The following is a 26,451-nucleotide window of genomic DNA, read 5'->3' as shown; positions in this document are numbered from 1 at the left end:
TAGGAATTCTCTGGCATGTCTTTGCTTAGCCTGTCCCAGGATAGATGTGTTGTCCAGTCGAAATGGTGGTTTATTTCCTCCGTGTGTAGGGCTATGAGGGAGAGAGAGTTGTGGCTAGCTGGTGTTCATGTATCCTGGTGGCTAACTTTCTTCCTGTTTGTCCTACATAGTGTTTCTGGCAGTCCTTGCATGGAATTTTGTAGACAATGTTGGTTTTGTCCATGGGTTGTACTGGGTCTTTTAAGTTTGTTGGTTTTGGTTTGAGAGTGTTGGTGGGTTTGTGTGCTACTAGGATTCCGAGGGGTCTTAGTAGTCTGGCTGTCATTTCTGAAACTACTTTGATGTATGATAAGGTGGTTAGGGTTTCTGGCTGTGTTTGGTCTGCTTGTCGTGGTTTGTTCTTGAGGAATCTGCGGACTGTATTATTTGAATATCCGTTCTTTTTGAATACGTTGTATAGGTGGTTCTCCTCTGTTTTCCGAAGTTCGTCTGTGCTGCAGTGTGATGTGGTTCGTTGGAATAGTGTTCTGATACAGCTTCATTTGTGTGTGTTGGGATGGTTGCTGGTGTAGTTAAGTATTTGATCAATGTTTGTCGGTTTTCTGTATATGCAGGTTTGTAGTTCTCAGTTGTCCGTTCTTTCGACTGTGACGTCCAGGATTGCGAGTTTGTTGTCGGTTTCTTCCTCCTTGGTGAACTTTATGCCTGTGAGGGTGTTGTTGATGTTAAATGTCTCTTCTATCTTGTTTTGTTTTGTGATGACAAAGGTGTCATCTACGTAGCGGACCCAGATTTTTGGTTTGATGGTTGGTAGGGCTGTTTGTTCTAGTCTTTGCATTCAGGAACTGTCAAGAGATGCCTCATCATTTTGCAGATTTATTGCAAAATGGAAAATGCCAAGTCTTGCATGAAAAAGGGCAGAACTGTACACTTCTACTGAACTCACGTCCATATGGTGGGATTATCACATCATCAGCTAGATTGCTCTTAATAGTATTCAAAAATAAAATTTATGTCACACAGGGCCAGGCAATGACCATCTCCATTAAGAGACAATTTAACGACCCCTCTTGATACTCAATGGCGTTACTATCACTGAATTCCCCTCTATCAACATCCAGAGAGTACCACTGACCAGAAACTGAACTGGACTTGCCATATAAATACGGTGGCTACAACAGCAATTCAGAGGCTAGGAACGCTGCAGTCGGTAATTCACCTCCTGACTCCCCAAAGTTGTCCACCAACTACAAAACACAAGTCAGAGGTGTGATGCCATACTCCCCACTTGCCTGGAATGAGTTCAACTCCAATAAACCTCAACAAGCTTCACACCTTCCAGGACAAACCAGTTCACTTGACTGGCACCACATCCACAAACACTCACGTCCTTACTACTGATGTTCAAAAGCAGCAGTGCATATTATCTACAAGATACAATACAGAAATTCACCAAGATTCCTTGGACAGCACCTTCCAAACCCACAATTATTTCCATCTAGAAGTACTTGGGCAGCAGAACTTGAGAATACCATCATTTGCAAGTTCCCCTCCAACCCACTCCTATCCTGACTTGGAAATATTTCACCATTCCTTCAGTTTTTCATTGGATCAAAATCCTGGAATTCCCTTTCTAATGGTATTGTGCGAGTCTACCAACAGCATGTGCTCTCCAGTTCAAGAAACCACTTACCAACACTTTCTCAAGGGCAAGTAGGGATGGGCAATAAACACTCAGCCAGCAACCCCCATGCCCCAAAAATGAATTTTAGAAAGCTTAATTTTAAGCTTTGCAGACTCAATGAAATACAGGAGAGTTCATAACCTTTCTTAAATCAGAAATTTCCTTTCGGAGAAATATTAAATTCTCCTTTGAAGGACTTGGTTCACTCTTAAATCATAACTTTTTTTGGTGATTCATCCCAAAGGCTCTGAAGCAAAAATAAATACTTACTTGTATTTGACCTAATTCTTTGTTCATAGATTTTATGATACAATTTCTACTCGTCTTTCATTTCCAATTCAAAAACATGTCTAGTCAGACGGCATCATTCATCATTTTAAAAATCATAACCATATCTTTAAACCCTGCAATTTTTATAAATAGATACAGCTATTCTTACAACAATGTACAGGGGAACCGCGATTATCCGAATGTGACGGCCATGCACTATTTCATTCCGATAAATCGATTAAAGGCCTTTCCTCTGGCGCTCGGAGTTTTTAAAGTCTGTTCTTTGTTCAGGAGACTGCAGCAGCACAGAGCGCAAACCTTCCCCACCACCCCCCCCCATCCAACACCACCCCGTCCCCACCCCCATGTCCTCCCCCCATCCCCCAGACATCGTCCCGCAGGCCCTACTCCCAAAACCACCCCCCGGCCCTCAACACTGTTTCCCCCCCTCCCCCATCTCCGTCCAACTCTACCTCCGCCCCGCCCCCCCCATCCCAGTCCAGCACTGCCCCCGGCCACCCCATCCAGCATTGCCCCCACCCCCATCTAACTCTGCCCCCCCATCCTCATCCAGCACTGCCCCTGCATCCCATCCCTATCCAACTCTGCCCCCGCCTCCCCCATCCCCGTCCAACACTGCCCCCACCCATCCCTTCTAACTCTGTCCCCAACCCCCATTTCCGTACAACTCTGCCCCGCCCCCTCTCCAGGGCAGCCGGACTGGGCACCAACCACAAGACTGCTGCTGATGCCGCCTTTGTGGGGTAATTCTCCAAACAGCGTGCACACACACTTTTTACTGCAACTTTTTGACAGGTTCCACCTCTACCCTGTTGGTCAGATTATCTTGGGAGGGGGTAGGGCGGTGGGTTTAGGGTACACTCTTCTGTACAACACCAGGGAAAAAGTGTGGGGACAGAGAGTGCGGGAAGTCAGTCATTTGTAGACGGAGCCTGTTTAATCACTGTAAACAAAAGACGCGATCACTGTTAGAAACACATCTTTGATGTAGTATTTCTACTGGAACCTAGAGATTATCTTCGGATAATCAGATTTTTGGATAATTGGTGTTTGGATAATTGAGGTTTCCCTGTACCCTTAAATTTGGTACCTTCCTCAGCATTATAGTCTGCCCCCTCTGCACAGGTTAAATCACTGTGTCTGGGGCCAAAGGTGAACTGAAAAATACAACCTAAATACTACACAGATACCTCACTCTGCTTGTGAGCTTTTTATCAACTATTATCCCTAGTCTCTTTCTTGTTTTGTTTCTGCACAGCATAAACATGCCTCAGGTTTTCCAGCTCCTTATATCACCATGTGAAAATCTTTGAAGCAAATAATCTGGAATCCAAAACAATTGATTTCTCAGTTATGCTAGAGCTGCACCAAATTATAAACAGCTCAGTTAATTTATACCAGTATAAGTCAGCTCTAGAGTGAATTATGAAAATTATTCTCGGAACTGACTTTTGTTTCAAAAATGAAGCATAACGCAAACATATAAAAGTAGATTTATTGAGATTGAATTCTAAGTAATAAGTGTTACCTTGTCACTGTTTCTGTACTTCTCCCATTTTTTAACCATTTTGACCCATTTAGGTATTCTTTCAATCTCCAAATGTTTAAGCTGTAAAACAGAAATAAAACTGTCATACATTAAAAAGCAGGTGCTTCTTTCAATAATTATTCAGCTTTTAGTACAGTGGTTTTGCAGTTTCAGGTACTTCTAATAGACAAATATGTCAAATATAATTATTTAAAATTTATTTTCTGGACAAGGTAATTATTATGAGGAAAGACATTCAGCATTTTCTTACTTTACTCACCCAGGAAAATGGTATGTCTCTCTCCCCCACTTCAAATGTTCCTTAAAACATCTCTGGAGCTTATTCCCTCATTACTTGAACTGGAAGTCTATGCCACATCTTATCAGTTGTACTGCAAATTTATATTTTATTCTTCTGGATGTATGTCCACACATTCTACTCTTTGTAAGGTACATTTAAAGTTACCTTTTCCGTTTCCTTAAGTATCTCATGTACCCTTCCTCAGAATTCCTCTCAAATGTTTCCTTTCCAGGTTGAAAAATGCAAGTGTTTTCAATCTTTTCTTTTAAGCCAGAATTTACACATAAGACATCAGCTCTATGACTTTTCTTTGCAAACCACACTATTTGGACTTCTCCTTGTGTCTCAGCATTCAGAAGTTGAAACATTACTCAAGGTGCAATAATAAACGGTCTATACTACCAGATGACTACATCAATATGCTAATTAATAGCCTCCTATGTTCCTATATTCTAATGTTTTGACAGTACACTTTGACATTTAATTGGCTTTGTTCTGATGTATGTTGATTGGACATGTTGTGATGACTTTGCTAAGATTCCTTGATCTTTCAAAATTAGCTATTTCAGCATCATATGTGTTGTGAAGAGCTGGTTACCTTGGTGCTAATTCAAAATATAGGGTTGCTTCCATCATGTTTTGAAAATTTTAGTGCTGTGAAGGAGTGACATTATAATGAAAATCATGGCAAAAGAACGATGATCAGTGAATGAATAAATTGTTTTACTCCTAAACAACAGAGATTAATTGAAAATGTGCACAGTGCAAATAAGCCAAGAACAGGTCTCTCAAGTTTGTAACAGTAAATTTTTGGAAATGAAATTTTCTTCATGAATTGGATAACTTATTTATAATTTATTAAAAACTCTAATAGTTCAACAAAATGAGAGTTAATTGTAAAGCTTTACAAGGAAGTTGTAGTCAGTGATCAGAAAATTAATGTGTTTAGCTTCCCAATATTTTTCTGTTTTAGTTGGAGTTGGATAATCATTATAGATTTAATGAAAGCAATTATTTTAAATTATGGTAGAATTCTCAACTTTCTACCTCAATATATGTATGAGGATATAATAGGGTTCAACATACTGCGATTTTTTGAGAAAAGGTTCTCATGGCTCTCAAAAACAAATTTGTTTCAGCGAAAGCATACTTTTTTCAACATTTACACATTTCACAAATTAGGGTAAATATGAATGATTTCAACTTGTTCAGTTGAGTGAGAATGGAACAGTAGTAGTTTTAAAATCTGAGCTCAACACCAGACAGCCTGTTTTCAGTCTCATCTTAGCTTCAGTTTTGCTCAGGGATATCACTGCAATAAGGCAATCAGGTTACTTGTGTAAACACTATAAATGACCTATTTAAAAAAGGTACAAATGCTGTGCGTTGAATACCGGTAGTTGGCATAATCAGCCCTTTTTTGAAAATCAACATTTAAATGGATTCTTACAATTGGCCACTAAACTTGGATGGAATATCTGCAGAACCCCAAATAAGTTACATAAACAATACATGATATGCAGAATTTTCAGGAAACTTCTGCAGAAGTTATGGCAGTCAACTGGGAGAACCTCATGCCTATATTTGAGAGTGTGTTTTCACAAAGAAAACAAATTCTTTACTAAATGCAGCTTTTACACAGAAATAGCTTGGAAATTTTCCCATCCCAAATTTTATGTTTGAGTCTTTGTGTACAGGAAATCAGCTTCTTTTATCTTCCAAGCCACATGGTGGCACAGGTACGTTGGCCCATTTTCAATATTTTATGGTTCCTTTGCTTGAAAATCTTCACTTGCAATTTCAGGGATTGCTGAGAGAAGTGACTGCTCTCAGAAGAGTATTTGACACTTCTGTTGATTATCATTGACCTTAACACACTGGAGCATGAATACTAGAGTAAGTAAATTGAACCAACACTATTTCCCAAGATAGTCACAGTGAGTTTGATCACCCATGGCTATCACATGATCGAGGTATATTGCAGTCTTAATTCTTGCACCCAACATCCATGTTATATCAGACTTACACTACACTAACTAGAATCACCATGCTTCTTTGTTCCACACCACCTTCTTATACATCAGCTGGTCCTTCATCTGTCTAGTAGAAATTTTAATGTCTTACACAGACTGCTATTGAGCTTCTAATGTAACTAACAAACCTATTCCAGTTCTCTGAGAGTCTTGCTCTGGAACCAACTGTTAGGTTGATGTATAGGAGGAGTTCAAGTTCAGTCAACCTTTAATTTTCCCTCCCTTGACTGGAGCAAGTTGCTTTATTCTTAAATGGCAGAGCAGGGTTTGACATTCCAGTGTATGAAAAAAGTTGAAGCATCAACATTGAAGTTGGATGTTACAAAAATGCATAACTTGGTGAGGTAAGCAAGTTTGGACTGCAAAAATCACCACTATAAGCAAACTTAAATCTATTGTCAATGTTACTAAAATGCATAGCTTGGTGAGGTAAGCAGCTTTGCACATTAAATCCCCCAATTCTAACACCCGTACTACTCCAAGACTGAGTCAGCTAAACCTACACTGAAATGCAGTTTTTCAGATTCCATTTTCAAAAAGCTGTAATTTCATTTTATGTGTAACACTAAGAGCAGTTTTATCTATCCACTATCACGTATGGACTAATGTGGAATTGTTCAACAATAAACTAGTATTTGCTATAATGCCATTACATATCTTACCTTTTCCTCCAACAGTGTTGGCATAGGCAGCTCATGTTCACTGAAAGTACATTATAACATTGGTATTAATTTGGGAAGGACATACCTTAATAACAAATAGCATAATAAATGCATCTGACATATCGCAACAAAACTGCAAAATACTTTTCGAAAACATTCAAACTTATTGAACTTACTGCAGAAAGCCAAATCTGTCCACAACTTTGTATAAATTGAAATCTTCCCATGGATCAATTGAGGTCCCATCTTGCCTGCCCTGTTTTAATATACAAAAGTCTTTAATTCAATTTAAGACACTGAACAACATACTTCATGATAAACTGCTGATAATAATAAATTCTTTGAAAGTAAAAAGTGAGTTAGCACTAGCTTAAATCCAGACCAGAATGACAATGATATTCTGGTAGCATGAAGTAGGCAAGCATCAACAGCACCAGAACCGTGCTAGCACCAATTAGTAATTTCACTCACGGACACTCAAGATCTACATCGTTGCAAACAGAAAGATAGTCACATTGATGTGATAGGGAACTGATGTGTATTGCTCAGGTTCAAGGATTCAGATTGCAAATAAGGAACATTGCATATGTTCATTAATGCCCTGAACTCCTATTGAGTACAACTGTATAAAATCACAATTTTACTTTATATATTAATTTTATATTAACTTTCCAGTTGAACAGTTTATGGTCAAGTTCCACAATTATACTTTAATTCATAAAAATAATATGCTGCAGCATATAAAGAAAATGCAAAACAAAGTAGAGGTGAGGATGTTAATTGTAGCAGCCAATTCACAAAAGAGCCTTTGATTTGTAAGGGTGGGAATACAGTTAAGCATGTTTGGGATTTGGATGATGCTAAACAGGGGTTCAGCCACAGCCAGGATCCACCTGTCTTTGGGGGGCAGTGTATGCCAGGGGCCAATGTGGAAAAATGGGCAGATACAGGCATAAGTCGATGGGTTAGGTGGGACCTAGGCATCTGCAACACATAAAACACAGCTTTTGTTTGAGTTCACTGGGCCACGGGCAGCAAGGTTTCTGTGCCAGGATGTTGCCAGTGATGGCATGGTCACAAGGGATGTTGGTCTCTCAGTGAATTCCACTGAGTCAAGGTGGTTTTCTGGGAACAATGCATGGTGAGATGAAGCCAGAAATGGACACGAGGAATGCTAAAAGAGCAGAATTGATAACTAATGAAGTGAGATTTGTCAAATACAGCCATAAATCACATTAGGCATTGTGTTAGAAATCCCTCCAAAAACCCAAGACAACTCACATTTAGTCATAAGAAAGGTACGATTCAACCCATTTTTCCAGTTCAGGACCATGTAGGACTTGGAGCGTTACTTGCAAGTGGTGCTGTTTTCATGTATTCAATAACCCATAAAGTCCAACCTTTAACAGCCAATTCTCAGACAATTGTGCACTTTGTTAGCTGAAGTTAGCTCTGAATACTCTGACATTATTATTCTTCATAGAATCTCTTACTGACTGGAAACATGCTGTTTGGCCCATCAAGGCCACACAAACCCTCCAAACAGCATTTCACCCAGACCCACCCATCTACCCTATCCCTTTAACCCTGCATTTCCCATGGCTAATACACCTAACCAATCTATCTTTGGACTGTGGGAGAAAACCACAACACCTGGAGAAAACCCCTGCAGAGATAGGGAGAATGTGCAAACTCCACACAGTTGCTCAAGTGTGGAATCAAACCCGGGTCCCGGCGCTGTGAGGCAGCAGTACTAACCACTGAGCCACAGTGCTGTATATTCTTCATAATAAATTATATTGGCTATCTAGTGAAATATTTTGGCTCAATTTATAGTATTACAGGAGAAATGAAGATGTTTTTACATGCGAAGGAATGTAAATCTGACGAACTAACAGATCACAATTGAAATAAAACATTATTAACAATGGTTGAAATCACATAACATTAAGATACACTGAACAGCAAGCTACAAGGAATCATAGTCATGATTTGAAGATGCCAGTGTTGGACTGGGCTGTACAAAGTTAAAAATCACACAACACCAGGTTATAAACCAAAAGGTTTAATTGGAAGCACTAGCTCCTGATGAAGGAGCAGTGCTCTGAAAGCTCGTGCTTCCAATTAAACCTGTTGGACTATAACCTGGTGTTGTGTGATTTTTAACAAGGAATCAAAGTCCTACTACTGTAAGTAGAGGGGTTTTCTTTCAAGCAGAAACTAGTATTGTTTGCAAAAAATATAGTAGGTTGTTTCCAAACCATTTCTCAATCAATTTGTCTATTGTTTTCAGAATAAAGGATAGTCAACTGTACCTACTAAAAATATGAAACTTAAATGAAAGTAGCCGTCTATTGTAGCTGTCTATGAAAAGGTGGAAAAGTAGAAAATGCGTTTAATTTGTATTGAGACCTTTTGCATTAGATTCAATGTTACTGAACTTCTCAAGATTTACATCTTCCATTTTTTCCAGACACTTAATGAAAATGTAAGGAGTCATTTCAGACTCAAAATGCTAACTCAGCTTCTCTCTCCACAAATGCTGCCAGACCTAATAAGTTTCTTTGTGTTAGTTTCAGATTTCTTGCATCTAATATTTTGCTTTTCTTAAAGATGGGTAATTGGCTGTTTACATTATTTGATAACAACATATTTTAATAAATGACTTTATCACCTTAATTTAAGTTTATTCCTTTATGTGATCTTTTAAAATGTTAACTTCTTTAATCTACAGCTCCAAACAATTTGTATTTTTGGAAAATTTCTTGGAAATGGGTTCTTCAGGTAAAAAAAAAGGCTATTCCCTTTGTTTAGATGTTACAGATTGAGAGTTTGTTATTTGTTCATTGATAAATAGTTAATTGGGTGCTTTAGTGGTGTATTTTTTAATTTAAAAAAAAGAGCTGGATTTTTCTCCCTATCTAGTTATTTGAGAAATCTGTTAATATTCTTATGGTTGCACTTTGGTCCCACACTCCTGACTTTTATACAATTCCCAGAGTGCGGAAACAGGCCATTTGGCCCAATAAGTCCACACCAACTCTGAGCAGCATCCCACCCAGATCCTATCCTACCCTACCCTGTTAGCCTGCATTTGTCATGGCTAATCCATTCAACCTATACATCTCTGGACACTACAGGCAATTTAGCATGGCCAGTTCACGTAACCTGCACATCTTTGGATTGTGGGAGAAAACCAGAGCACCTGGAGGAAACCCATGCAGACATAGGGAAAATGTGCAAACTCCACACAGACAGTTGCTGAGGCTTTCTGAATCCACTGTGGAGGAGTGGGCAGATTGGGGGACTGCTCCTATCCTGGCTAATGTAGCTATTACTACATCCAGGTAGTGAGCCACAGAACGGATTTCAATTCACAACTGCCTGCCTCCCTTCAGTGGCTATGTTCATGCCTTGGAGAGGGAGCACGCAGAGTCCACCAACACCCTCAAACCTTTAGACAGAGGTGGGCACCACATGAGGTGAAATGCATTGTCTCCTCTACCAACTCCATTCTGAGTTAGCCTCCTCCCTTGTTTTCTCCTAATTTTATTTCTATCATTGTGATGCTGTCTCTAGTAGGCAGCATTTGGTATTTGTTATTTGATAATTAAGTATTCAAGTAATTTGGTAATGGTTCTTAAAGAAAAAGCCTGGGTTACCTTCCCTATTTGGTTATTTCAGAAACCTTTTTGCATTTCAACGTCATGTTCCTGATCTTTGGGCATCATGAAAGAGGCAGGGGGAAATATGGCAGGTTAGAGAACCTCTTCATGGACATGTTCTGGGGCCTGGTTAAGGTAGCAATCAATAGTTCCAGGCAGGGAGCAATTCTGAAGGGCGTTTTAAAAAGGAAAGAACATAGTTAGCAGGCCCATATAATGTACAATATTAAGACTCACAAGCTTCCCATTCCCTGAGCATCCTTCACAATTGACCCTTTCTGCATGCTGTCACAGCGACTTGTCGACAGCTCTTGGTCATCTGCACCTTTGTATACTTAGGAAGTGAATCATTAGGGATGTCGAATGAGGAGGGGGACAAAGATATCATCATGACCCAATGCCTTGTGTGTGCATTGTTCCCATTGTAATAGATTGTCAGCACAATTTTCCATTGATGGAGCTTTGCCTGTGGCAATGAGGTGCTGTGGATGATTCTAAGATGCATTTTGCATTGACAGAGAGATTCACAAACAAATGACAGTTAACACCAGGAACATTTAAGTTGAAATTAATAGGCACATAGAAGCCAGGCCATCAAAGTGGTTTTCTTCTTTCTCTTCACCCAGTTATCTCTTAACATAGTCTCCAGTTCCACTGCTAGGATGGAGCAGTAGCTGATGCCAACGGATCATGCTCTGAAATGTTGCTGTCCAGTGTCCACATTGGAGGTGGCTTGGTGCAAGCATGAGTTGAATCTGGGAGATACACTCTCTGGTTTCCTTGTCGAGTATTCCTGATATTGAGCTTGTTTGGCGTATTCAGTAAAATGGGAGTCAGTGTCAATGAGGTGAGTTGTGACATTAACAAGACATTTATCAAATATTATTCCCTGTCAACTGGCATCTCAACGTCACCTATGGAGAATCTGAGTCATGAGGTTTATCGCAAGCATAATTGGTGGACCCAGCTACTGCAGGTGAGATTCTCTCTGTTGCTGTGAGTAGCGAAGGTGCAAAGAAATGGAAGAGAAACAGATGTGCCAGCAAATCCAGCACCAGCAGCAGCAGCCTACAGCGGTTGCTGAACAGCATACCAAGAAGTTGCAGCTGAAGGACCTGCCAGGATGTGCACGAGGCCCAGGAAGGACTGAAATCTTTGACTTTGATGTCATCTTTTCTGTAGTGTCAGTGCAGACTTAAGATGTTTTGGGACACTGTCACTGAACTGTGCTAACTGCTGGAGCGGGACTTGCAACAGGGAGTAACCATTCTATTTCAGCTGTTGTTAAGGTAATCGCTGTGTTGAACTTTTACACAGCTAGGTCCTTCCAAGGAATCACTGGAGACCTGTAGGGGACATCTTAATCATCCATCCACAAATGCAATAAAATGGTTACCAATGTCATTTGTGTCAGATCACATTGCTTCATCTTGCTTCCTTATGACAAGGTCAGTGCTGCAGACTGAGCAGTTGGGTTTGGCAACATATCATAACACAGCTGTGTTATGATACAGCTGGTATCATTCATAGAAAAGGGCTCCATTCCATCAAGGTACCAGTGATCTACAGTTGTTGGTTCTACTTCTGAAAAGTTTGTACCAGTACCCTCTGAGCTGCCACAGTGTCTATATCCTTGCAAACTCTTATATCTTGCTTCATTTGAGAGGCCAGATGTCTTGAAGGGATGGTTATTGGGAGACAAGGCACACATTGCAACAATAGCTGTTGACTCCATTATGCACTCCTAAGACAAAACATAGATATTAGTACAGCCCATTCCTTGACCACAGCGTGGTGGTGCATATGATAGGCCTACAACTTGGCCTATTCATGGAGGGGGCAGGTTTGCAGTATGTTCTTGGCACCATGTGTCACATAATCCTAGTATGCTGTGCTCTGCACAACTAGATAATGCAATGAAGAGGTCATGACAGATTCTTACCACCTGAGAGTGTAGGAATAGTCTTCCAAGAAGGAGAATGAAGACATTGAGCAGATGCATCAGACACTAGGAGTCAGGCAAGACCTAATTGACAGCCAGTTCCAGTAGATGAGTGTTGGGAACAGTGATCACTTGTTGACTTTAAATTGCTGGTGTTCAACATGCAATGCAGTTTGTTTGATTGATTGATTTCCGTTCAGTCTTGGTGCTTCTAAATAAAGATGAATTCTTTGAGATGACTGAGACTTCCCTATTTGTGATGGTTCCATATTGAACAATGATAAGATGCTTGGCTACAGAAGGCAATGGGGAAAGAGTAGCTGTAACAGAAAAGGATATAAGTTAGTATGTGGCTAAAAATGGGTAAGTTGTGTGGCCTTTTTTTTATAACAGAGACAGATGTCAGAATAAGCAGTTGAATTGCAAAGAAGTGTCAGCCGTGCCACTTTTGCACTGAAGTGTTGCTCTCTCACTACAAGGTTGATGGTGAAGAGCAACTCAATTTTCAATGGTTGACCAGGTACACAACTGGGATTTGAAATTACACTGGCACCAGTGACGTTCCAGCAGGCATCCTAGGAGCATCAAATATAATTAATGAGACGAGTTTCATGGAGAATGTCTCTCCACAGCTTAGCAGATTTTCTCACACGATCGTCCCAGAGTCATCACATTAACTATCTACTAAGCCCCTGTGGCAGCCTCTTCTCCAGATGCTAACCCAATTCTCTACTTGTCAAAGCTGATGTCCACTACTGGGAATGCAGTGACGCCTCACACCTCTTGTCATCTTTGAAAAGATGTTGTGCACCCAGCCAAGTTCTGGTAGTCCACAGCTTCCATGTACAGTTCATGACATTTGCCCCAGACATGACTGATAACGAAATTGTCACCTCACTTTGCAGACAAGAGAACATGAGGAAGACTGTATTCCTCACCTCAGGATTAGACTGTGCTAACCTAGTCCAAAATTGCCACCCATGTTAGTGGTGCACATAAATGTGCAGCAGGAGGTCACTGACCTTCTCAGCTCCACCAGGATGAGTGTCAACATTGTGTGTATACACACACACACACACACACACCTCTCTCTGCTGTTGTACCCATCTCTCAGTGAGCCTGAGATATTACTGCAGGGTATTCAAGGTGGAGGTCCAGAGGACAAGCAGTGAGCTGAAGTTGTCATGTACCTACTCAGACTTACATGTCTGGAATTCTCGGTGTCTGGTTTCCATCCGGTGGATAGGAGAATGGAAACCTGCATATCAATGAGGTGAGAATCTCCACTCAAGATCCAAGACTGGGTTGGAAAGTAGAACGTTTTTTGTTTTGATGTTGAGAAGGGACTCGCTCAACATGTCACTCAAGTTTTAAAAAATTATTACCATAACTGACATCGTTCAGAGCTTGGGACCTAATCTCCAAACCATGGGTCCCCTAGACACACACACCCATCCCACCCACCCACCCCCCCCATTCTAGACATTTGCCCCTTATGTATTTCCCTGTCTTGGGCCTTGTGCAGATTATCTTACTTGAAATAAAAATGAAGCCAGAGATGGGAACACACACAAAGAAACTGTACTTCAGGTGGTTGTTTTAGGCAATGGAAAGAGAGAAAAGAATGATGGATTTGAACTGCAAAACCGGAACACTTACTCTCTCTCTCTCTCTCTCTCTCTCGCCCTGCTCCTCACTCAGCCTCTTGAAAGACAACAATTACAAAGAAAATCAGAAGAATGTCCTTTCACCAAGAACCCAAAAATAACTACAAATTTTCCTACTGCTGAGGATACTAGTCACTAACTGAACAACTGTAGTCACGGACTCGAAGGACTTTCTAAACTGCAAATTCTTCATCTTTCTTTTGGTGCCGGATACATTTTAAACATTACACTTCTTAAAATTCATCAGTCATTTTAGGGTGTTTCCAGTCATTTATGTTGCATTTTACTACATTTTGTCACGTAAGCAATAGAAGTCCTCTTTCCTTCACTCAAGAAAACCTTGTTACTGATTCCTTCATTTTTAAACTACCAAATGATGTTTTAGTTAAAGTGTGATATCACTGTGTGCTAAAAAAATTTCAACATCTATGTTGCAGTCAACTGAGATATGTTAAAGGTGGGAAGCTCTCTTTAAAAAAAAAAATCATGGGATGTGAGTATCGCTGGTTAAGCCAGCATTTATTGACCATTGTTGCCCAATTGACCTACAGAAGGTGGTGGCAAACTGCCTTCTTGAATTGCTGTACTCTTGGGATGTTCATATGTCGACAAAGCTGTTTGGAAAAATTTCCAGGATGTTGACCCAGTGACAATGAAGGAATGACAATATGGTTCTCAAGTCAGGATGGTGTGTAGCTTTGAGGTAACTTCCTAGAGGTTGTTCTCCCATACATTTGTTTCCCTCATCTTTCTAAATGGGAGAGGTTGCAGGTTGGAAAGTGCTGTTGGAAACACCTTGGTGTTCATAAGGCGTAAGAGTAGAAAAAGCTATTTAGCCCTGAGAGTTTGCTCCACCTTTCAATATAATCATGGATATTCTGATGATCCTCAAGTCCACTTTCCTGCCTCTTCCCCATCATCTTTGATTCCCTTTATGATCAAAGATCCAACTATCTCAGCTGTGAATGTACTTCATGACCCAGCCCAATGACCTCTGTGGTTAAGAATTCCAACAGATTTACTACCCTCAGAGACAAAAAAATTCTCATCTCTGTCTTAGATGTGTGACCCCTCATTCGAAGATTATGTCCCCTGTTTCTAGACTCTCCCAGAAGCAGAAACAATCTTTCCACATATTTCCTGACAAGTCCCGTTAGAATCTTCAATGTTTCAAAAAGGTTGCCCCTCATTCTTCTTTATTTGAAAATGTTCTGAAGAAGGATCAATAGACTCAAAAGGTTAACTCTGCTTTCTCTCCACAGATGTTGCCAGATCTGCTAAGTTCTTCCAACAATTTCAGACCTTCATTTCGATCCCTCGACCAGCCCAGGTTAAAATGATGCAATCCTCAGGCTTCATTTAATTCCCACTGGCCACCTTCTTTCTCGTCCTGACTGGCTGGGAAGTAGGCAGAGGCATAATTAATTTGTTCAGCCTAATAAGTCAGTCAATTTAGATCCTGGGATCATCAGGAATGCATTCTTGTTCTTTCAAAATCTGCAAGTAAAAACATGCACCTTTTGGGCCAAAATCCTCTTCATCTGGTGATAAGATTTCTGTATCTTCACACTCAGACTATTAAGTTAATAGTACAAATGGGTTCCAATTATGTCTTTGAACCTGAGATGTGTAAAAGGGGCCCCACCCTATCTTCTCCCCATCCTCTGACCTCTCCCATTTACTCCACCCTCAAAAGCCCCCACCTTTCATTTTCCCAACTGACTCGGATTCACTTACTGTTAGAGAAGATACCGAGGGATAGGATCTATTTACATTTGGAAGAAAATAGGCTTATCAGCGATTGGCAACATGGTTTTGTGCAGGGATGACATGTCTTACCAAATTAATAGAATTCTTTGAGGAAGTGACAAATTGATTGATGAGAGAAGGGCTATAGATGTCATATACATGGACTTCAGTAAGGCATTTGATAACACTCCCCATGGTAGGCTGATGGAAGAAGTAAAGTCACATGGGGTCCAGGGTGTACTTGCTAGATGGATAGAGAACTGGCTGGGCAGCAGGAGACAGTAGTAGGGGAAGGGAGCTTCTCAAAATGGAGAACTGTGACCTGCGGTGTTCCACAGGGATCGGTGTTGGACCACTGTTGTTTGTGATATACATAAATGATCTGGAGGAAGGTAAAGATGGTCTGATTGTAGATGACACTAAGATTGGCGGTGTAGCAGATAGTGAAGGGGACTGTCAGAGAATGCAGCAAAATATAGACAGATTGGAGAGTTGGACAGAGAAGTGGCAGATGGACTTCAATCAGGGTAATGCATTTTGGAAAATCCAATTCAAGAGTGAACTATACGGTAGATGGAAAAGATTAGATTAGATTAGATTAGATTACTTACAGTGTGGAAGCAGGCCCTTCGGCCCAACAAGTCCACACCGACCCGCCGAAGCGTAACCCACCCATACCCCTACATCTACATCTACATCTACCCTTTACCTAACACTACGGGCAATTTAGCATGGCCAATTCACCTGACCTGCACATCTTATGACTGTGGGAGGAAACCGGAGCACCCAGAGGAAACCCACGCAGACACGGAGAGAACGTGCAAACTCCCCACAGTCAGTCGCCCGAGGTGGGAATTGAACCCAGGTTTCCGGCGCTGTGAGGCAGCAGTGCTAACCACTGTGCCACCGTGCCGCCCCAGATACCCCGTCCAAGATCTGGGTAAAATTGATGTACAGAGAGATCTGGGTGTTCAGGTCCATTGCACCCTGAAGGTACCAACACAGGTGGATAAAGTGGTCAAGAAGGCATACAGCTTGCTTTCCTTCATTGGACGGGGTATTGAGTACAAGAGTTGGTAGCACGTTACAGTTGTATAGGACTTTGGTTTGGTCACATTCGGAATACCTGTGTACAGTTCTGGTCGTCACATTGCCAAAAGGATGTGGATGCTTTGGAGAGTATGCAGAGGAGGTTCACCAGGATGTTGCCCGGTATGGAGGGCGCTAGCTATGAAGAGAGGTGGAGTAGATCAGGATTATTTTCATGAGAAACATGGAGACTGAGAAGGGACCTGACTGAGATCTACAAAATCATGAGAAGTATAGACAGGGTGGATAGCAAGAAGCTTTTTCCCAGAGAAGCAGACTCAATTACTAGTGGTCACGAGTTCAAGGTTAGAGGGGTAAAGTTTGAGGGAGATGTGTGTGGAAAGTTCTATATGCAGAGGGTGGTGCCTGCCTGAAACGTGTTGCCAGCGGAAGTGATAGAGGCAGGCTCAACAGTGTCACTTAAGCTGTATCTAAACAGATGCATGAATGGGCAGGCAGCAGAGGGATACAAATCCTTAGAAAATAGGTGACAGGTTGAGATAGAGTCAGAGATGTACAGCATGGAAACAGACCCTTCGGTCCAACCTGTCCATTCCGACCAGATATCCCAACCCAATCTAGTCCCACCTGCCAGCACTCAGCCCATACCCCTCCAAACCCTTCCTATTCATATACCCATCCAAATGCTTTTTAAATGTTGCAATTGTACCAGCCTCCACCACATCCTCTGGCAGCTCATTCCATACACGTACCACCCTCTGTGAGAAAAAGTTGCTCCTTAGGTCTCTTTTATATCTTTCCCCTCTCACCCTAAACCTATGCCCTCTAGCTCTGAACTTCCCAAACCCAGGGAAAAGACTTTGCCTATTTATCCTCTCCATGCCCCTCAATTTTGTAAACCTCTATAAGGTCACCCCTCAACCTCCGACGCTCCAGGGAAAACAGCCCCAGCTTGTTCAGCCTCTCCCTGTAGCTCAAAGCCTCCAACCCTGGCAACAATCTTGTAAATCTTTTCTGAACCCTTTCAGGTTTCACAACATCTTTCAGATAGGAAGGAGACCAGAATTACATGCAATATTCCAACAGTGACCTAACCAATGTCCTGTTTAGCCGCAACATGACCTCCCAACTCCTGTACTCAATACTCTAACCAATAAAGGAAAGCATACCAAACGCCTTCTTCACTATCCTATCTCCCTTCGACTCCACTTTCTAGGAGCTATGAACCTGCATTCCAAGGTCTCTTTGTTCAGCAACACTCCGCAGGACCTTACCATTAAGTGTATAAGTCCTGCTAAGATTTACTTTCCCAAAATGGAGCATCTCACATTTATCTGATTAAGCTCCATCTGCCACTTCTCAGCCCATTGGCCCATCAGATCAAGATCCTGTTGTAATTTGAGGTAACCTTCTTCGCTATCCAATACACCTCCAATTTGGTGTCATCTGCAAACTTACTAACTGTACCTCTTATGCTCGCATCCAAATCATTTCTGTAAATGACAAAAAGTAGAGGACCCAGCACTGATCTTTGTGGCACTCCACTGGTCACAGGCCTCCAGTCTGAAAAGCAACCCTCACCACCACCCTCTGTCTTCTACCTTTGAGCCAGTTCTGTATCCAAATGGCTAGTTCTCACTGTATTCCATGAGATCTAACCTTGCTAATCAGTCTCCCATGGGGAACCTTGTTGAACGCCTTACTGAAGTCCATATAGATCACATCTACTGCTCTGCCCTCAAATCTTCTTTGTTACTTCTTCAAAAAACAAACTCAAGTTTGTGAGACATGATTTCCCACGCACAAAGCCATGTTGACTATCCCTAATCAGTCCTTGTCTTTCCAAATACATGTACATCCTGTCCCTCAGGATTCTCTCCAACAACTTGCCCACCACTGAGGTCAGGCTCACCGGTCTATAGTTCCCTGGCTTGTCTTAACTGCCCTTCTTTAACAGTAGCACCATGTTTGCCAACCTCCAGTCTTCCAGCACCTCACCTGTGAGTATCGATGATACAAATAAGTCAGCAAGAGGCCCAGTCATAGAGATGTAAAGCATGGAAAGAGACTCTTCGGTCCAACCCATCCTTGTCAAGCAGATATCCCAACCTAATCTCGTTCCACCTGCCAGCACCCTGCCCGTATCCCTCCAAATCCTTCTTATTCATATACCCATCCAAATGCCTCTCAAATGTTGCAATTGTACCAGCTTGCACCACTTCCTCTGGCTGCTCATTCCATACACATAGCCCCCTCTGTGTGAAAAAGAGGATCTGAATCAGTGCAGGCTTGGAGGTCCAAAGGGCTATAACTTTCTTTGTTCTTTGTTTTTAATAGGCTTTACATGTAAATATTTAATTGGCTGTACAGATTACTACAGAAGAAGGTGGTTAGTAGTTTACAAAAAAGGTCATAATGATTTTGGTGGTAGGAAGTTGCTTAGTTTGTGTGATAACACATCTGGGTAGGAAAAATCAAAATAGACCCCACTGGTGGGTGTCCTGGCATCTCTGGGCAAGTATGTACACTGGAAGTTTTGAAGTGACCACCCAAACAGATTCCATTGAGTAGGTATAGTTCAAATCACACCCATTACCTCGGACTTACTGACTAATTACAATTACTTTATGATTAGCTGGGTTATGAGAACTTTATGTACATGGCAAATTCAAATACTGTATTCTTAAAAAAAAACAACCAACCATTCGTAATTTTACCTGGTAAGAATGCAGTTATTTTAAATTGGCAAGCATAATGTTGATGCAATCTTTATTTGGTTGACATTCAAAACTCAGAAAAATGCGCAAATATGTTCTGATTAAAAAGCACTCTGATCAATGGCATGGAAATATACAATTTAAAATATCTTGAATTTTAAAGGAGTTGTGGAATTTCTGAAGCTATTTCTTGTAATTCCTTCAATTGAGCCTTCTTATTTATTATTCACAATTCATTCTCCTCTACGTTGAAGAAATCAAATGTAAATGGGATGACCACTTTGTCGATCATCTCCTTTCAGCCAAAAGTTCACCAATTTAATTCTCCATTGCACTCTGTCTCCAACATTCTGCAGTGTTGTTGGAAAGCTCAATTACACTCAAAAAACAGCAACTATAATCCAATCAATTCTTAACTGAATATGGAGTTTAATAATTTCAGATCATTTTGCTTTGGATGGCAGCTATTCATAATTTTGCCATTCATACTCTCCTAGAAATATCTTTGATCCCACTCCCATAGGGGGACACAAAAGTCAAACACCAATAAAACCTGGAATTGAACATCTGAAGCTCTATATTGAAGTATTCAAGACAATCAGACGAGTGTGTGTCACTCAAGTTTCACTGCTTTTTTCTTTCTGGATTATCATTGTATTTTGCCTTGCACTGTCACCCCATTTAACATTTAATTTCCCAAACTGTAACCCTATTACAAACCTTGTCTTTGTCCTTCCATAGCCCTCCTGCCCAATTCGGTCTGCCAGTCAGGCCTGTCTCAAAAATCAGCCATCTTGACAATGTGTCCATCTACTTACAGGAAAGTTTTACTAGGGAAGGGATGATTGAAAGCAGAAAACCCAAGATTGGCCGCTGACTACAATATTCATGGAATTTGTGATCTTCTTGACTCCACATTAAGATAAGCAAAAAAGAATTATTTACCTTATTGTCAGCCGTATCCAATGATATCCCAAAGGACCACTAATTCGCTTCTACTATATTTGGAAAAAACTACTGCGGGAAGCATGTACTGAGTGCCTGTCAAATTTGGGATTGAGGTCAGAAACGAAACGGCCCATTCAAAGTTCCATGTTCCCTGTTTCAGGTGGATATCCTGGGCTCTCAAAAGCCTCGAGTTTCCAGTTAGTAGCACATCTGGGAGATCAGGCAATAGATACCGCTGTCCAAAATAAATCTTTTGATCATTCATTTGACATCAAGCAAGCCAGTGTTTACCTCAGTTAATCAATTGAGTTATTAAGGTTGGGATTGGGTTTTAGGCACTGTACAATTATAGACTTCAAATTTCACTGACATTCTGAATTTTAATGTAACCTGTCAGAATGGTAACTTTTGTGCAGATCAATACACAAATAAATAGTAACAAGCAGGGCAGGAAACCACAAAAAAACCCCCAGCTTTTTCTAAATGATGGTGAAACAGAAAGAAAAATGAATCTGGAGGCGACTACCACCTAATCAGACAAGATAATTCTCTTTAAAATAAAATCAGCACTCTGCATGATTCTATACTTTAGAAATAACTTGGTGAGCAAAAGCTATTGTGCACTATAACTGACGTAGAAATTAATCATGATAAAATTCCAGCAGAAATATCTGCATTTACAAAGAAATGCATTTTTCTGCTTTGTTTGTTCAAATTTTCTTTAGCTATGATTATCAATGGGAAGAATTTGATTACCTGAATTGCCAGTAAACCAACATATTGGAGCTACTTCACAGGGCATCTATTAGAAATTGAGATACATACTCATCTATTTTTATACAACCTTTTTTTAATGAAAAGGAAACATGCTTCTGTAGTATGACTCACTATTTCAAACCCAGTCACCCTACTCCTCCACACTGTACTTTACTCAGTACTTCTGATGCAACCACTGCTCCCTACATCATTGTTCCCTGCACAGCCCCTCCCCCACATTGTGATTCACTGAAACTACCCTATTGCGTTGAAGGCCTGAACTCTCATTTTCCCCCTCTTCCACTGATCAGGACTCACTGGGGCTAATGATCTTAAATTAGCATTGAAAAAGTGGTTGCCCACTGGGTGAAGATAGTTTACAGAATCTAGTGCTAAAGCCTGAGGCCATCTGAGTTTCTATTTGCAAACAACATTGCATTATGTGGCAGTGCATAGCTGTGGCATTAAAGATTAAGGTAGTAGGCATTGCTTCAGTAAGACCCCCAAAAAGCAAAAATATGACCCACATGTAGATTGAACAACCAAATAACATTGTTGGTGTTCATCATTTGTAAGTATAATGTTAAAAGATAATTGCCCTTGCACAATGTATCTCACACAGTAGCTTTTCATTAAACAGGGCCAGTCTGAATCAGTAGCAAAATATGACCTTGATCAGCATTTGAACGTGTGAACATGCAAGTACCTTACATTCGCTAAATGCTCATATTTCGTATGGTTAGGGTTTCTCTATAGCTATAGAGCAAACACATGGCAGTAATATAGACTCCAAAGTTAAAGCATGATTATTCCTGCTTTGGTAAAACTGGAGAACTGATGTCAGAGCACAAGTCTCCTCCAACATAAGTGCTAAGTCTATTAGGCAATGTGAGGCAATGTTGCAGAATTAACTAAAGTGTGAACACATTACAGTGGCATCTTTTTGAAAACCAACATATTTTTCCCAATTTATTCATGTGAGATTAGATTCCTCTTGTCTTTCTGGTACTTCCAAGAAGGCAGCACTTGTGTGTTTTGTCACGCCATACAATTCCCAGAAATAGACCATCTCTAACAAGAGAAAATCTAACTATTGCTCCTTGACATTTAGCACATTACCACCAATGAACTTCCCACCATCAATGAACTGACCAGAAACTTAACTGGAATAGTCTTGTAGCAATTCACCACCACCGTCTCATGGGCAATAAGGGAGGAGCAATAAATGCTGGCCCAGCCAGAATACCCAAGTCCTACATGTGAATAAAAAGAAAATGCAATGGCTAGAACAGCAGGTCAGAAGGTAGAAACTTTGTATAAGTTAATCATTCTTGACTCCCCAAGGCCTGTCCACCACTTACTTGGATGAATGCAGCTCCATCAACATTAGCAAGCGCAGGACAATTCAGGAAAAAGCAGTTTGTATAACTGACCCCATCAATCACATAAACATTCATTCCCTTGCCCTCCAAAGAACAATGGCAGCAAGTGTGTGCCATAAATAAGTCCAGCAACTCACCAAGACTTGTATGACAGCACCTTCCAAACCAGTGTAATTTAACACCTAGAAGGATAAGGGGTGCAGATGTACGGGAACACTACCATCTGCAAGTTCTCTCTTGTTTAAAGTTATTTCTACTCCTCTTATCCAGAGTGCCATACACTGCCGAAATGTTAATTTAAGTAAGTCAACATTGTGTTAACTTAGTGTTTGTATGCGTACTAAGCACTTCATACAGCATAAAGGACTCATTTTCCTACTTCAGGTATCACTTCTCCCTGCCACTTTCTTCCGTCAATGAGGGATCCAATCAATGTTCCAATAAGGCTTCACGGTTGTCAGTTGACTCAATCTCCACATCAATATTCAGCACCCATCTGTTTGTGCTCACTTGCATATCAAGATTAATGAGAATAAGATTGGTAATAGTGTATAATTAATAGATATCCATTTTACAACATTTCCAATATTTATGAATGATAGGTACAGAGGACTTGGATGAAATTAAGACTTTTGGGATATAAAATATGCTGTCAGTTTGCTATCATTTCATTGACACTATTCCACAAAGGCAGAATTACTCCTTTTATTTCCAGTTCAATCACTGCTAAGCCTATTGGTCTCAGCATAAATGTGTTGAACTTCATGATTCTTCATGCTGTGAATCTAACATTCTACATTAATATCTTCTCTTCCATGTTTTATTATTGGTGGTACCTTTAATGACTTCCTGACTTTTTAAGAATATCAATTCAGAGGATGTATGCATCCCTGGTGAAGCCAGCACTTATTTGCCATACCTAACTCCCCTGAAAAGTTGGTGATGAGTAACTTGGGCAACTAAAGGGATTATTCTCCTGTTTTCAGCGCCTTATCTTCACCTCTTCTCTCCTTTTTGTCCTTCAACAGTTTCACTTGAGCACTTCTGTGATATGATGTCCAATAGAATAGTGCAGTGCAGAAGGCGGTCTTTCACCTCACTGAATATACTTCCTTGAAATCTCCTCAGATGTCTTGGTTTCTTTAATGGAGAACAACCTCAGTTTCTCGGATATCCCTTATCCAGAAGCTATTCTAGCAAATCTCTTCTGAAACCTTTGGGTCCTTCTGGTGCCCAAAAATTGGAAACCATAGTCACACGGGTCAAATTATTTTGTACAGGTTCAGCACTGACTCTGCTTTTGTAGTCTATTTACAAAGCCTAATCAAAGTCTCAATTTTCAGTATTATAGGCTTTACAACCATAACTTTGAGCCAATTGCACATGGCTTAGTCGTTCATATTTGCAACCTGCTCTGCTTCTTTGAACCTGGTGCTATGTCAACATAATTCTATTTCAAGAGGTCTTGATATTTTCTCAAGTACTACCCTTATTATTTTTGGAGGTTTCTTTTTGAAGATCAGGAGCTTTATTTTCATTCTCAATAACTAACTTATTAGGTGATATTGTCACTTGGAGGTATTGTTACCAAGTGACAATATCACCTAACCTTTTTCCTATCCTACCCTTTGTAGATTTATCCCTTTCACCACTGATCCTGACAGCGTCCTCCATCCAATCTTCCTGCAGCAAGCAGCAGCAGTCCCTGGACTCAACTGACAACAATCCCCAATTTGGAAACATCCCATCCACACTCACCCTCCTTGATAGCTGTGCCACAATCAGCAACCCTCCAAGGCCAGGTCTCCCACTGACAGCAGTCCCAGCCATTTGCTTACTGCAGCCACTTGCCTTCCAAGTTGTACCTCCAACTGTCAGCTGGTTCTATCCCAAGTTTCAGTAAAAGTAGCAGAGAAAAGGTCTGTGTTTGGAGCAGACAGATTCTGTCTGTCTTATAAAAGTGAACCTCCTCACTCTGGTTGGTCGTAGAAGGGCTGCATTACCCTAGCCGGAGATGTTCCCTGAAGCAACAATAGTCCTGGGTACACCTCCTCTGCTGGGCCCTGACCAGTCAACATGGTTCACCAGACTGCTGGTTGGGATTGAATGCCAAGATTTTGATTCAGAAATAGTTCCAAGTCAGAAACGTTATTGATTTGCTTGGGAATTTGCAGATAGTGGTGCTCCCATGTGTTTGTTTCCCTTATTCCAGGTGTTACAGGTTGCAAGTATGAAAGGTGTTAGGCTGGTGAAATGCTGCAGTGCATCTTGCAAATGGTACTAATTGTTATCACTGTGCTCTAATAGTGAAAGGAGTGAATATTCTATATAGTGGGTTAGGGTGCTAATCAAATGAGCTGCTTTGCCTTGGCTTTTCATCCAAGTTTTTAAAATTTTTAAATTAAGAGATATTAGCAAGCTAATTTTGGACAGTTACAAAGGAATGTGTTTAAAAAGCAGTAATGCTAGTTAATCATGAACAGGTTCAGAGGTTGTTTTAAAATTCTTTCATGGGGGATGGTTATCGCTGGCTGGGCCAGCATTTATTTCCAATCCTCAGTTGTTTTTGAGAAGGTGGTGAGCTGCCTTCTTGAACTACTGCAGTTCATCTGGCATACACAGACGCACAATACCATTGGACAGGATATTTCAGAACATTGACCCAGTGATATTAGAGGAATGATAATGTATTTCCAAGTCAGGATGATGAGTGGCATGGAGGGGAACTTGCGAATGGCGGTGTTCCTGTACATTTGTCCCCTTGTCTTTCCAGATGTCAGATGGAAAATGCTGAAGAACCTTGGTGAATTCCTGCAGTGCATCTTGTGGATGGTACACACTACTGCAACTCAACATTGGTGATGAAGGGACTGAATGTTTGTAGATGTGGTGCCAATCATGTGGGCTGCTTTATGCTGGATGTTGTTGAAGATGCACTCATCCAGGCAAACATGAAGGATAGAACAACCTCGATTATCCGAATGAGACAGGTGGGGAGTATTTTGTTCGGATAACTGATAGTTTGGATAACTAATCAGGGTTTCTGTGGCGGGGCAATAGCAGGAACAGGGTTCCTGTGGCGGCAGCAATAATAGGAACAGGGTCCCATGGCGTGGCAATAGCAGGAACAGGGTCTTGCAGTGGCAGCAATAGCAGGAACTGAATTCCCCTGGTGGCGGCAATAGATTAGATTAGATTCCCGACAGTATGGAAATAGGCCCTTCGGCCCAACAAGTCCACACTGACCCTCCTGCTCTCACTGTGCTTTTATTTAAACTTAATAACATTTTTACAGGATCTTGAGATCTTGTTCAGATAATCAGAAATTCGGATAATTGATGTTCAGATAACAGAGGTTGCTCTGCATTCCTTCACATATCTGTCTTATGCCTTGTAGATGGAGGACAGGCTTTAGCCAGTCAGGAGGCAAATTACCTGCTATGGGATTCCAAGTCTCCATCCTGATTTTGTATCCACAATGTTTACATGGCTAGTTCGGTTCGTTTCCGGTTAATGGCATTTTCCAAGATTTTCACAGTAGGTGATTCAGCAATGGTAATGCCATTGAAAGTCAAAGGCTGATGGTTTGATTCTTTGTTGGAGATGGTCATTGCTTGGCACTTGTGTAGCATGATTGTTGCTTGCCACTGTTAGCCCTTACTGGGATATTGTCCAGATCTTGCTCTATTTGGACATGGACTGCTTCAGTATCTGAAGAGGTGCAAATGGTGCTGAACATTCTATAGTCATCAGTAAACATCCCCACTTCTGACCTTATGATAGAGAAGGTCATTGATGAAATATATGACGGTATTTGGTCATGGAACAGAAATTGACAGAAATATTCACATACATCTGTTATTGTTCTTGGTTTGTTGGAAAATTGCCACTGAGTTCACATAATATTAAGGAAACAAATTAATTTTATCTGTTTTCCCTATTCAAGGGAAATGGGAACAGAAATACTGTCAAACGTGAATCTAATAAAAGCAAATGAGAAACAAATACAATCTTTAGTTTAGAGGACTGCATGTCATGTGATATTAGCATGAAAATTATTTATACTGGATGGTACT

The 26,451-nt window shown here is 40.8% G+C and overlaps 1 protein-coding gene across 4 annotated transcripts in view; it reads right to left on the bottom strand.

Moving 5' to 3' along the window:
* LOC140493623 (uncharacterized) overlaps nt 1–26,451 on the bottom strand; it is a 250,415-nt gene that overhangs the window by 133,064 nt on the left and 90,900 nt on the right. For 3 of the 4 annotated variants that reach the window (XM_072592260.1, XM_072592258.1, XM_072592259.1), the window contains 3 exons: nt 6,676–6,755; nt 6,500–6,539; nt 3,504–3,584 (listed from right to left, as the gene is read on the bottom strand). In XM_072592260.1, the coding sequence (XP_072448361.1) occupies nt 3,504–3,584; nt 6,500–6,539; nt 6,676–6,755 (201 nt within the window). Of the gene's footprint in view, nt 1–3,503; nt 3,585–6,499; nt 6,540–6,675; nt 6,776–26,451 lie in introns of all 4 variants that reach the window. The other variant, XM_072592261.1, reaches the window with a different exon arrangement.

This window comes from Chiloscyllium punctatum, chromosome 22 (assembly GCF_047496795.1).
Source record: "Chiloscyllium punctatum isolate Juve2018m chromosome 22, sChiPun1.3, whole genome shotgun sequence".
Taxonomy (NCBI): Eukaryota; Metazoa; Chordata; class Chondrichthyes; order Orectolobiformes; family Hemiscylliidae; genus Chiloscyllium; species Chiloscyllium punctatum.
The sequence above is the reverse complement of the archived record's forward strand: the minus strand, read 5'-3'. Positions and strand labels throughout refer to the sequence as shown.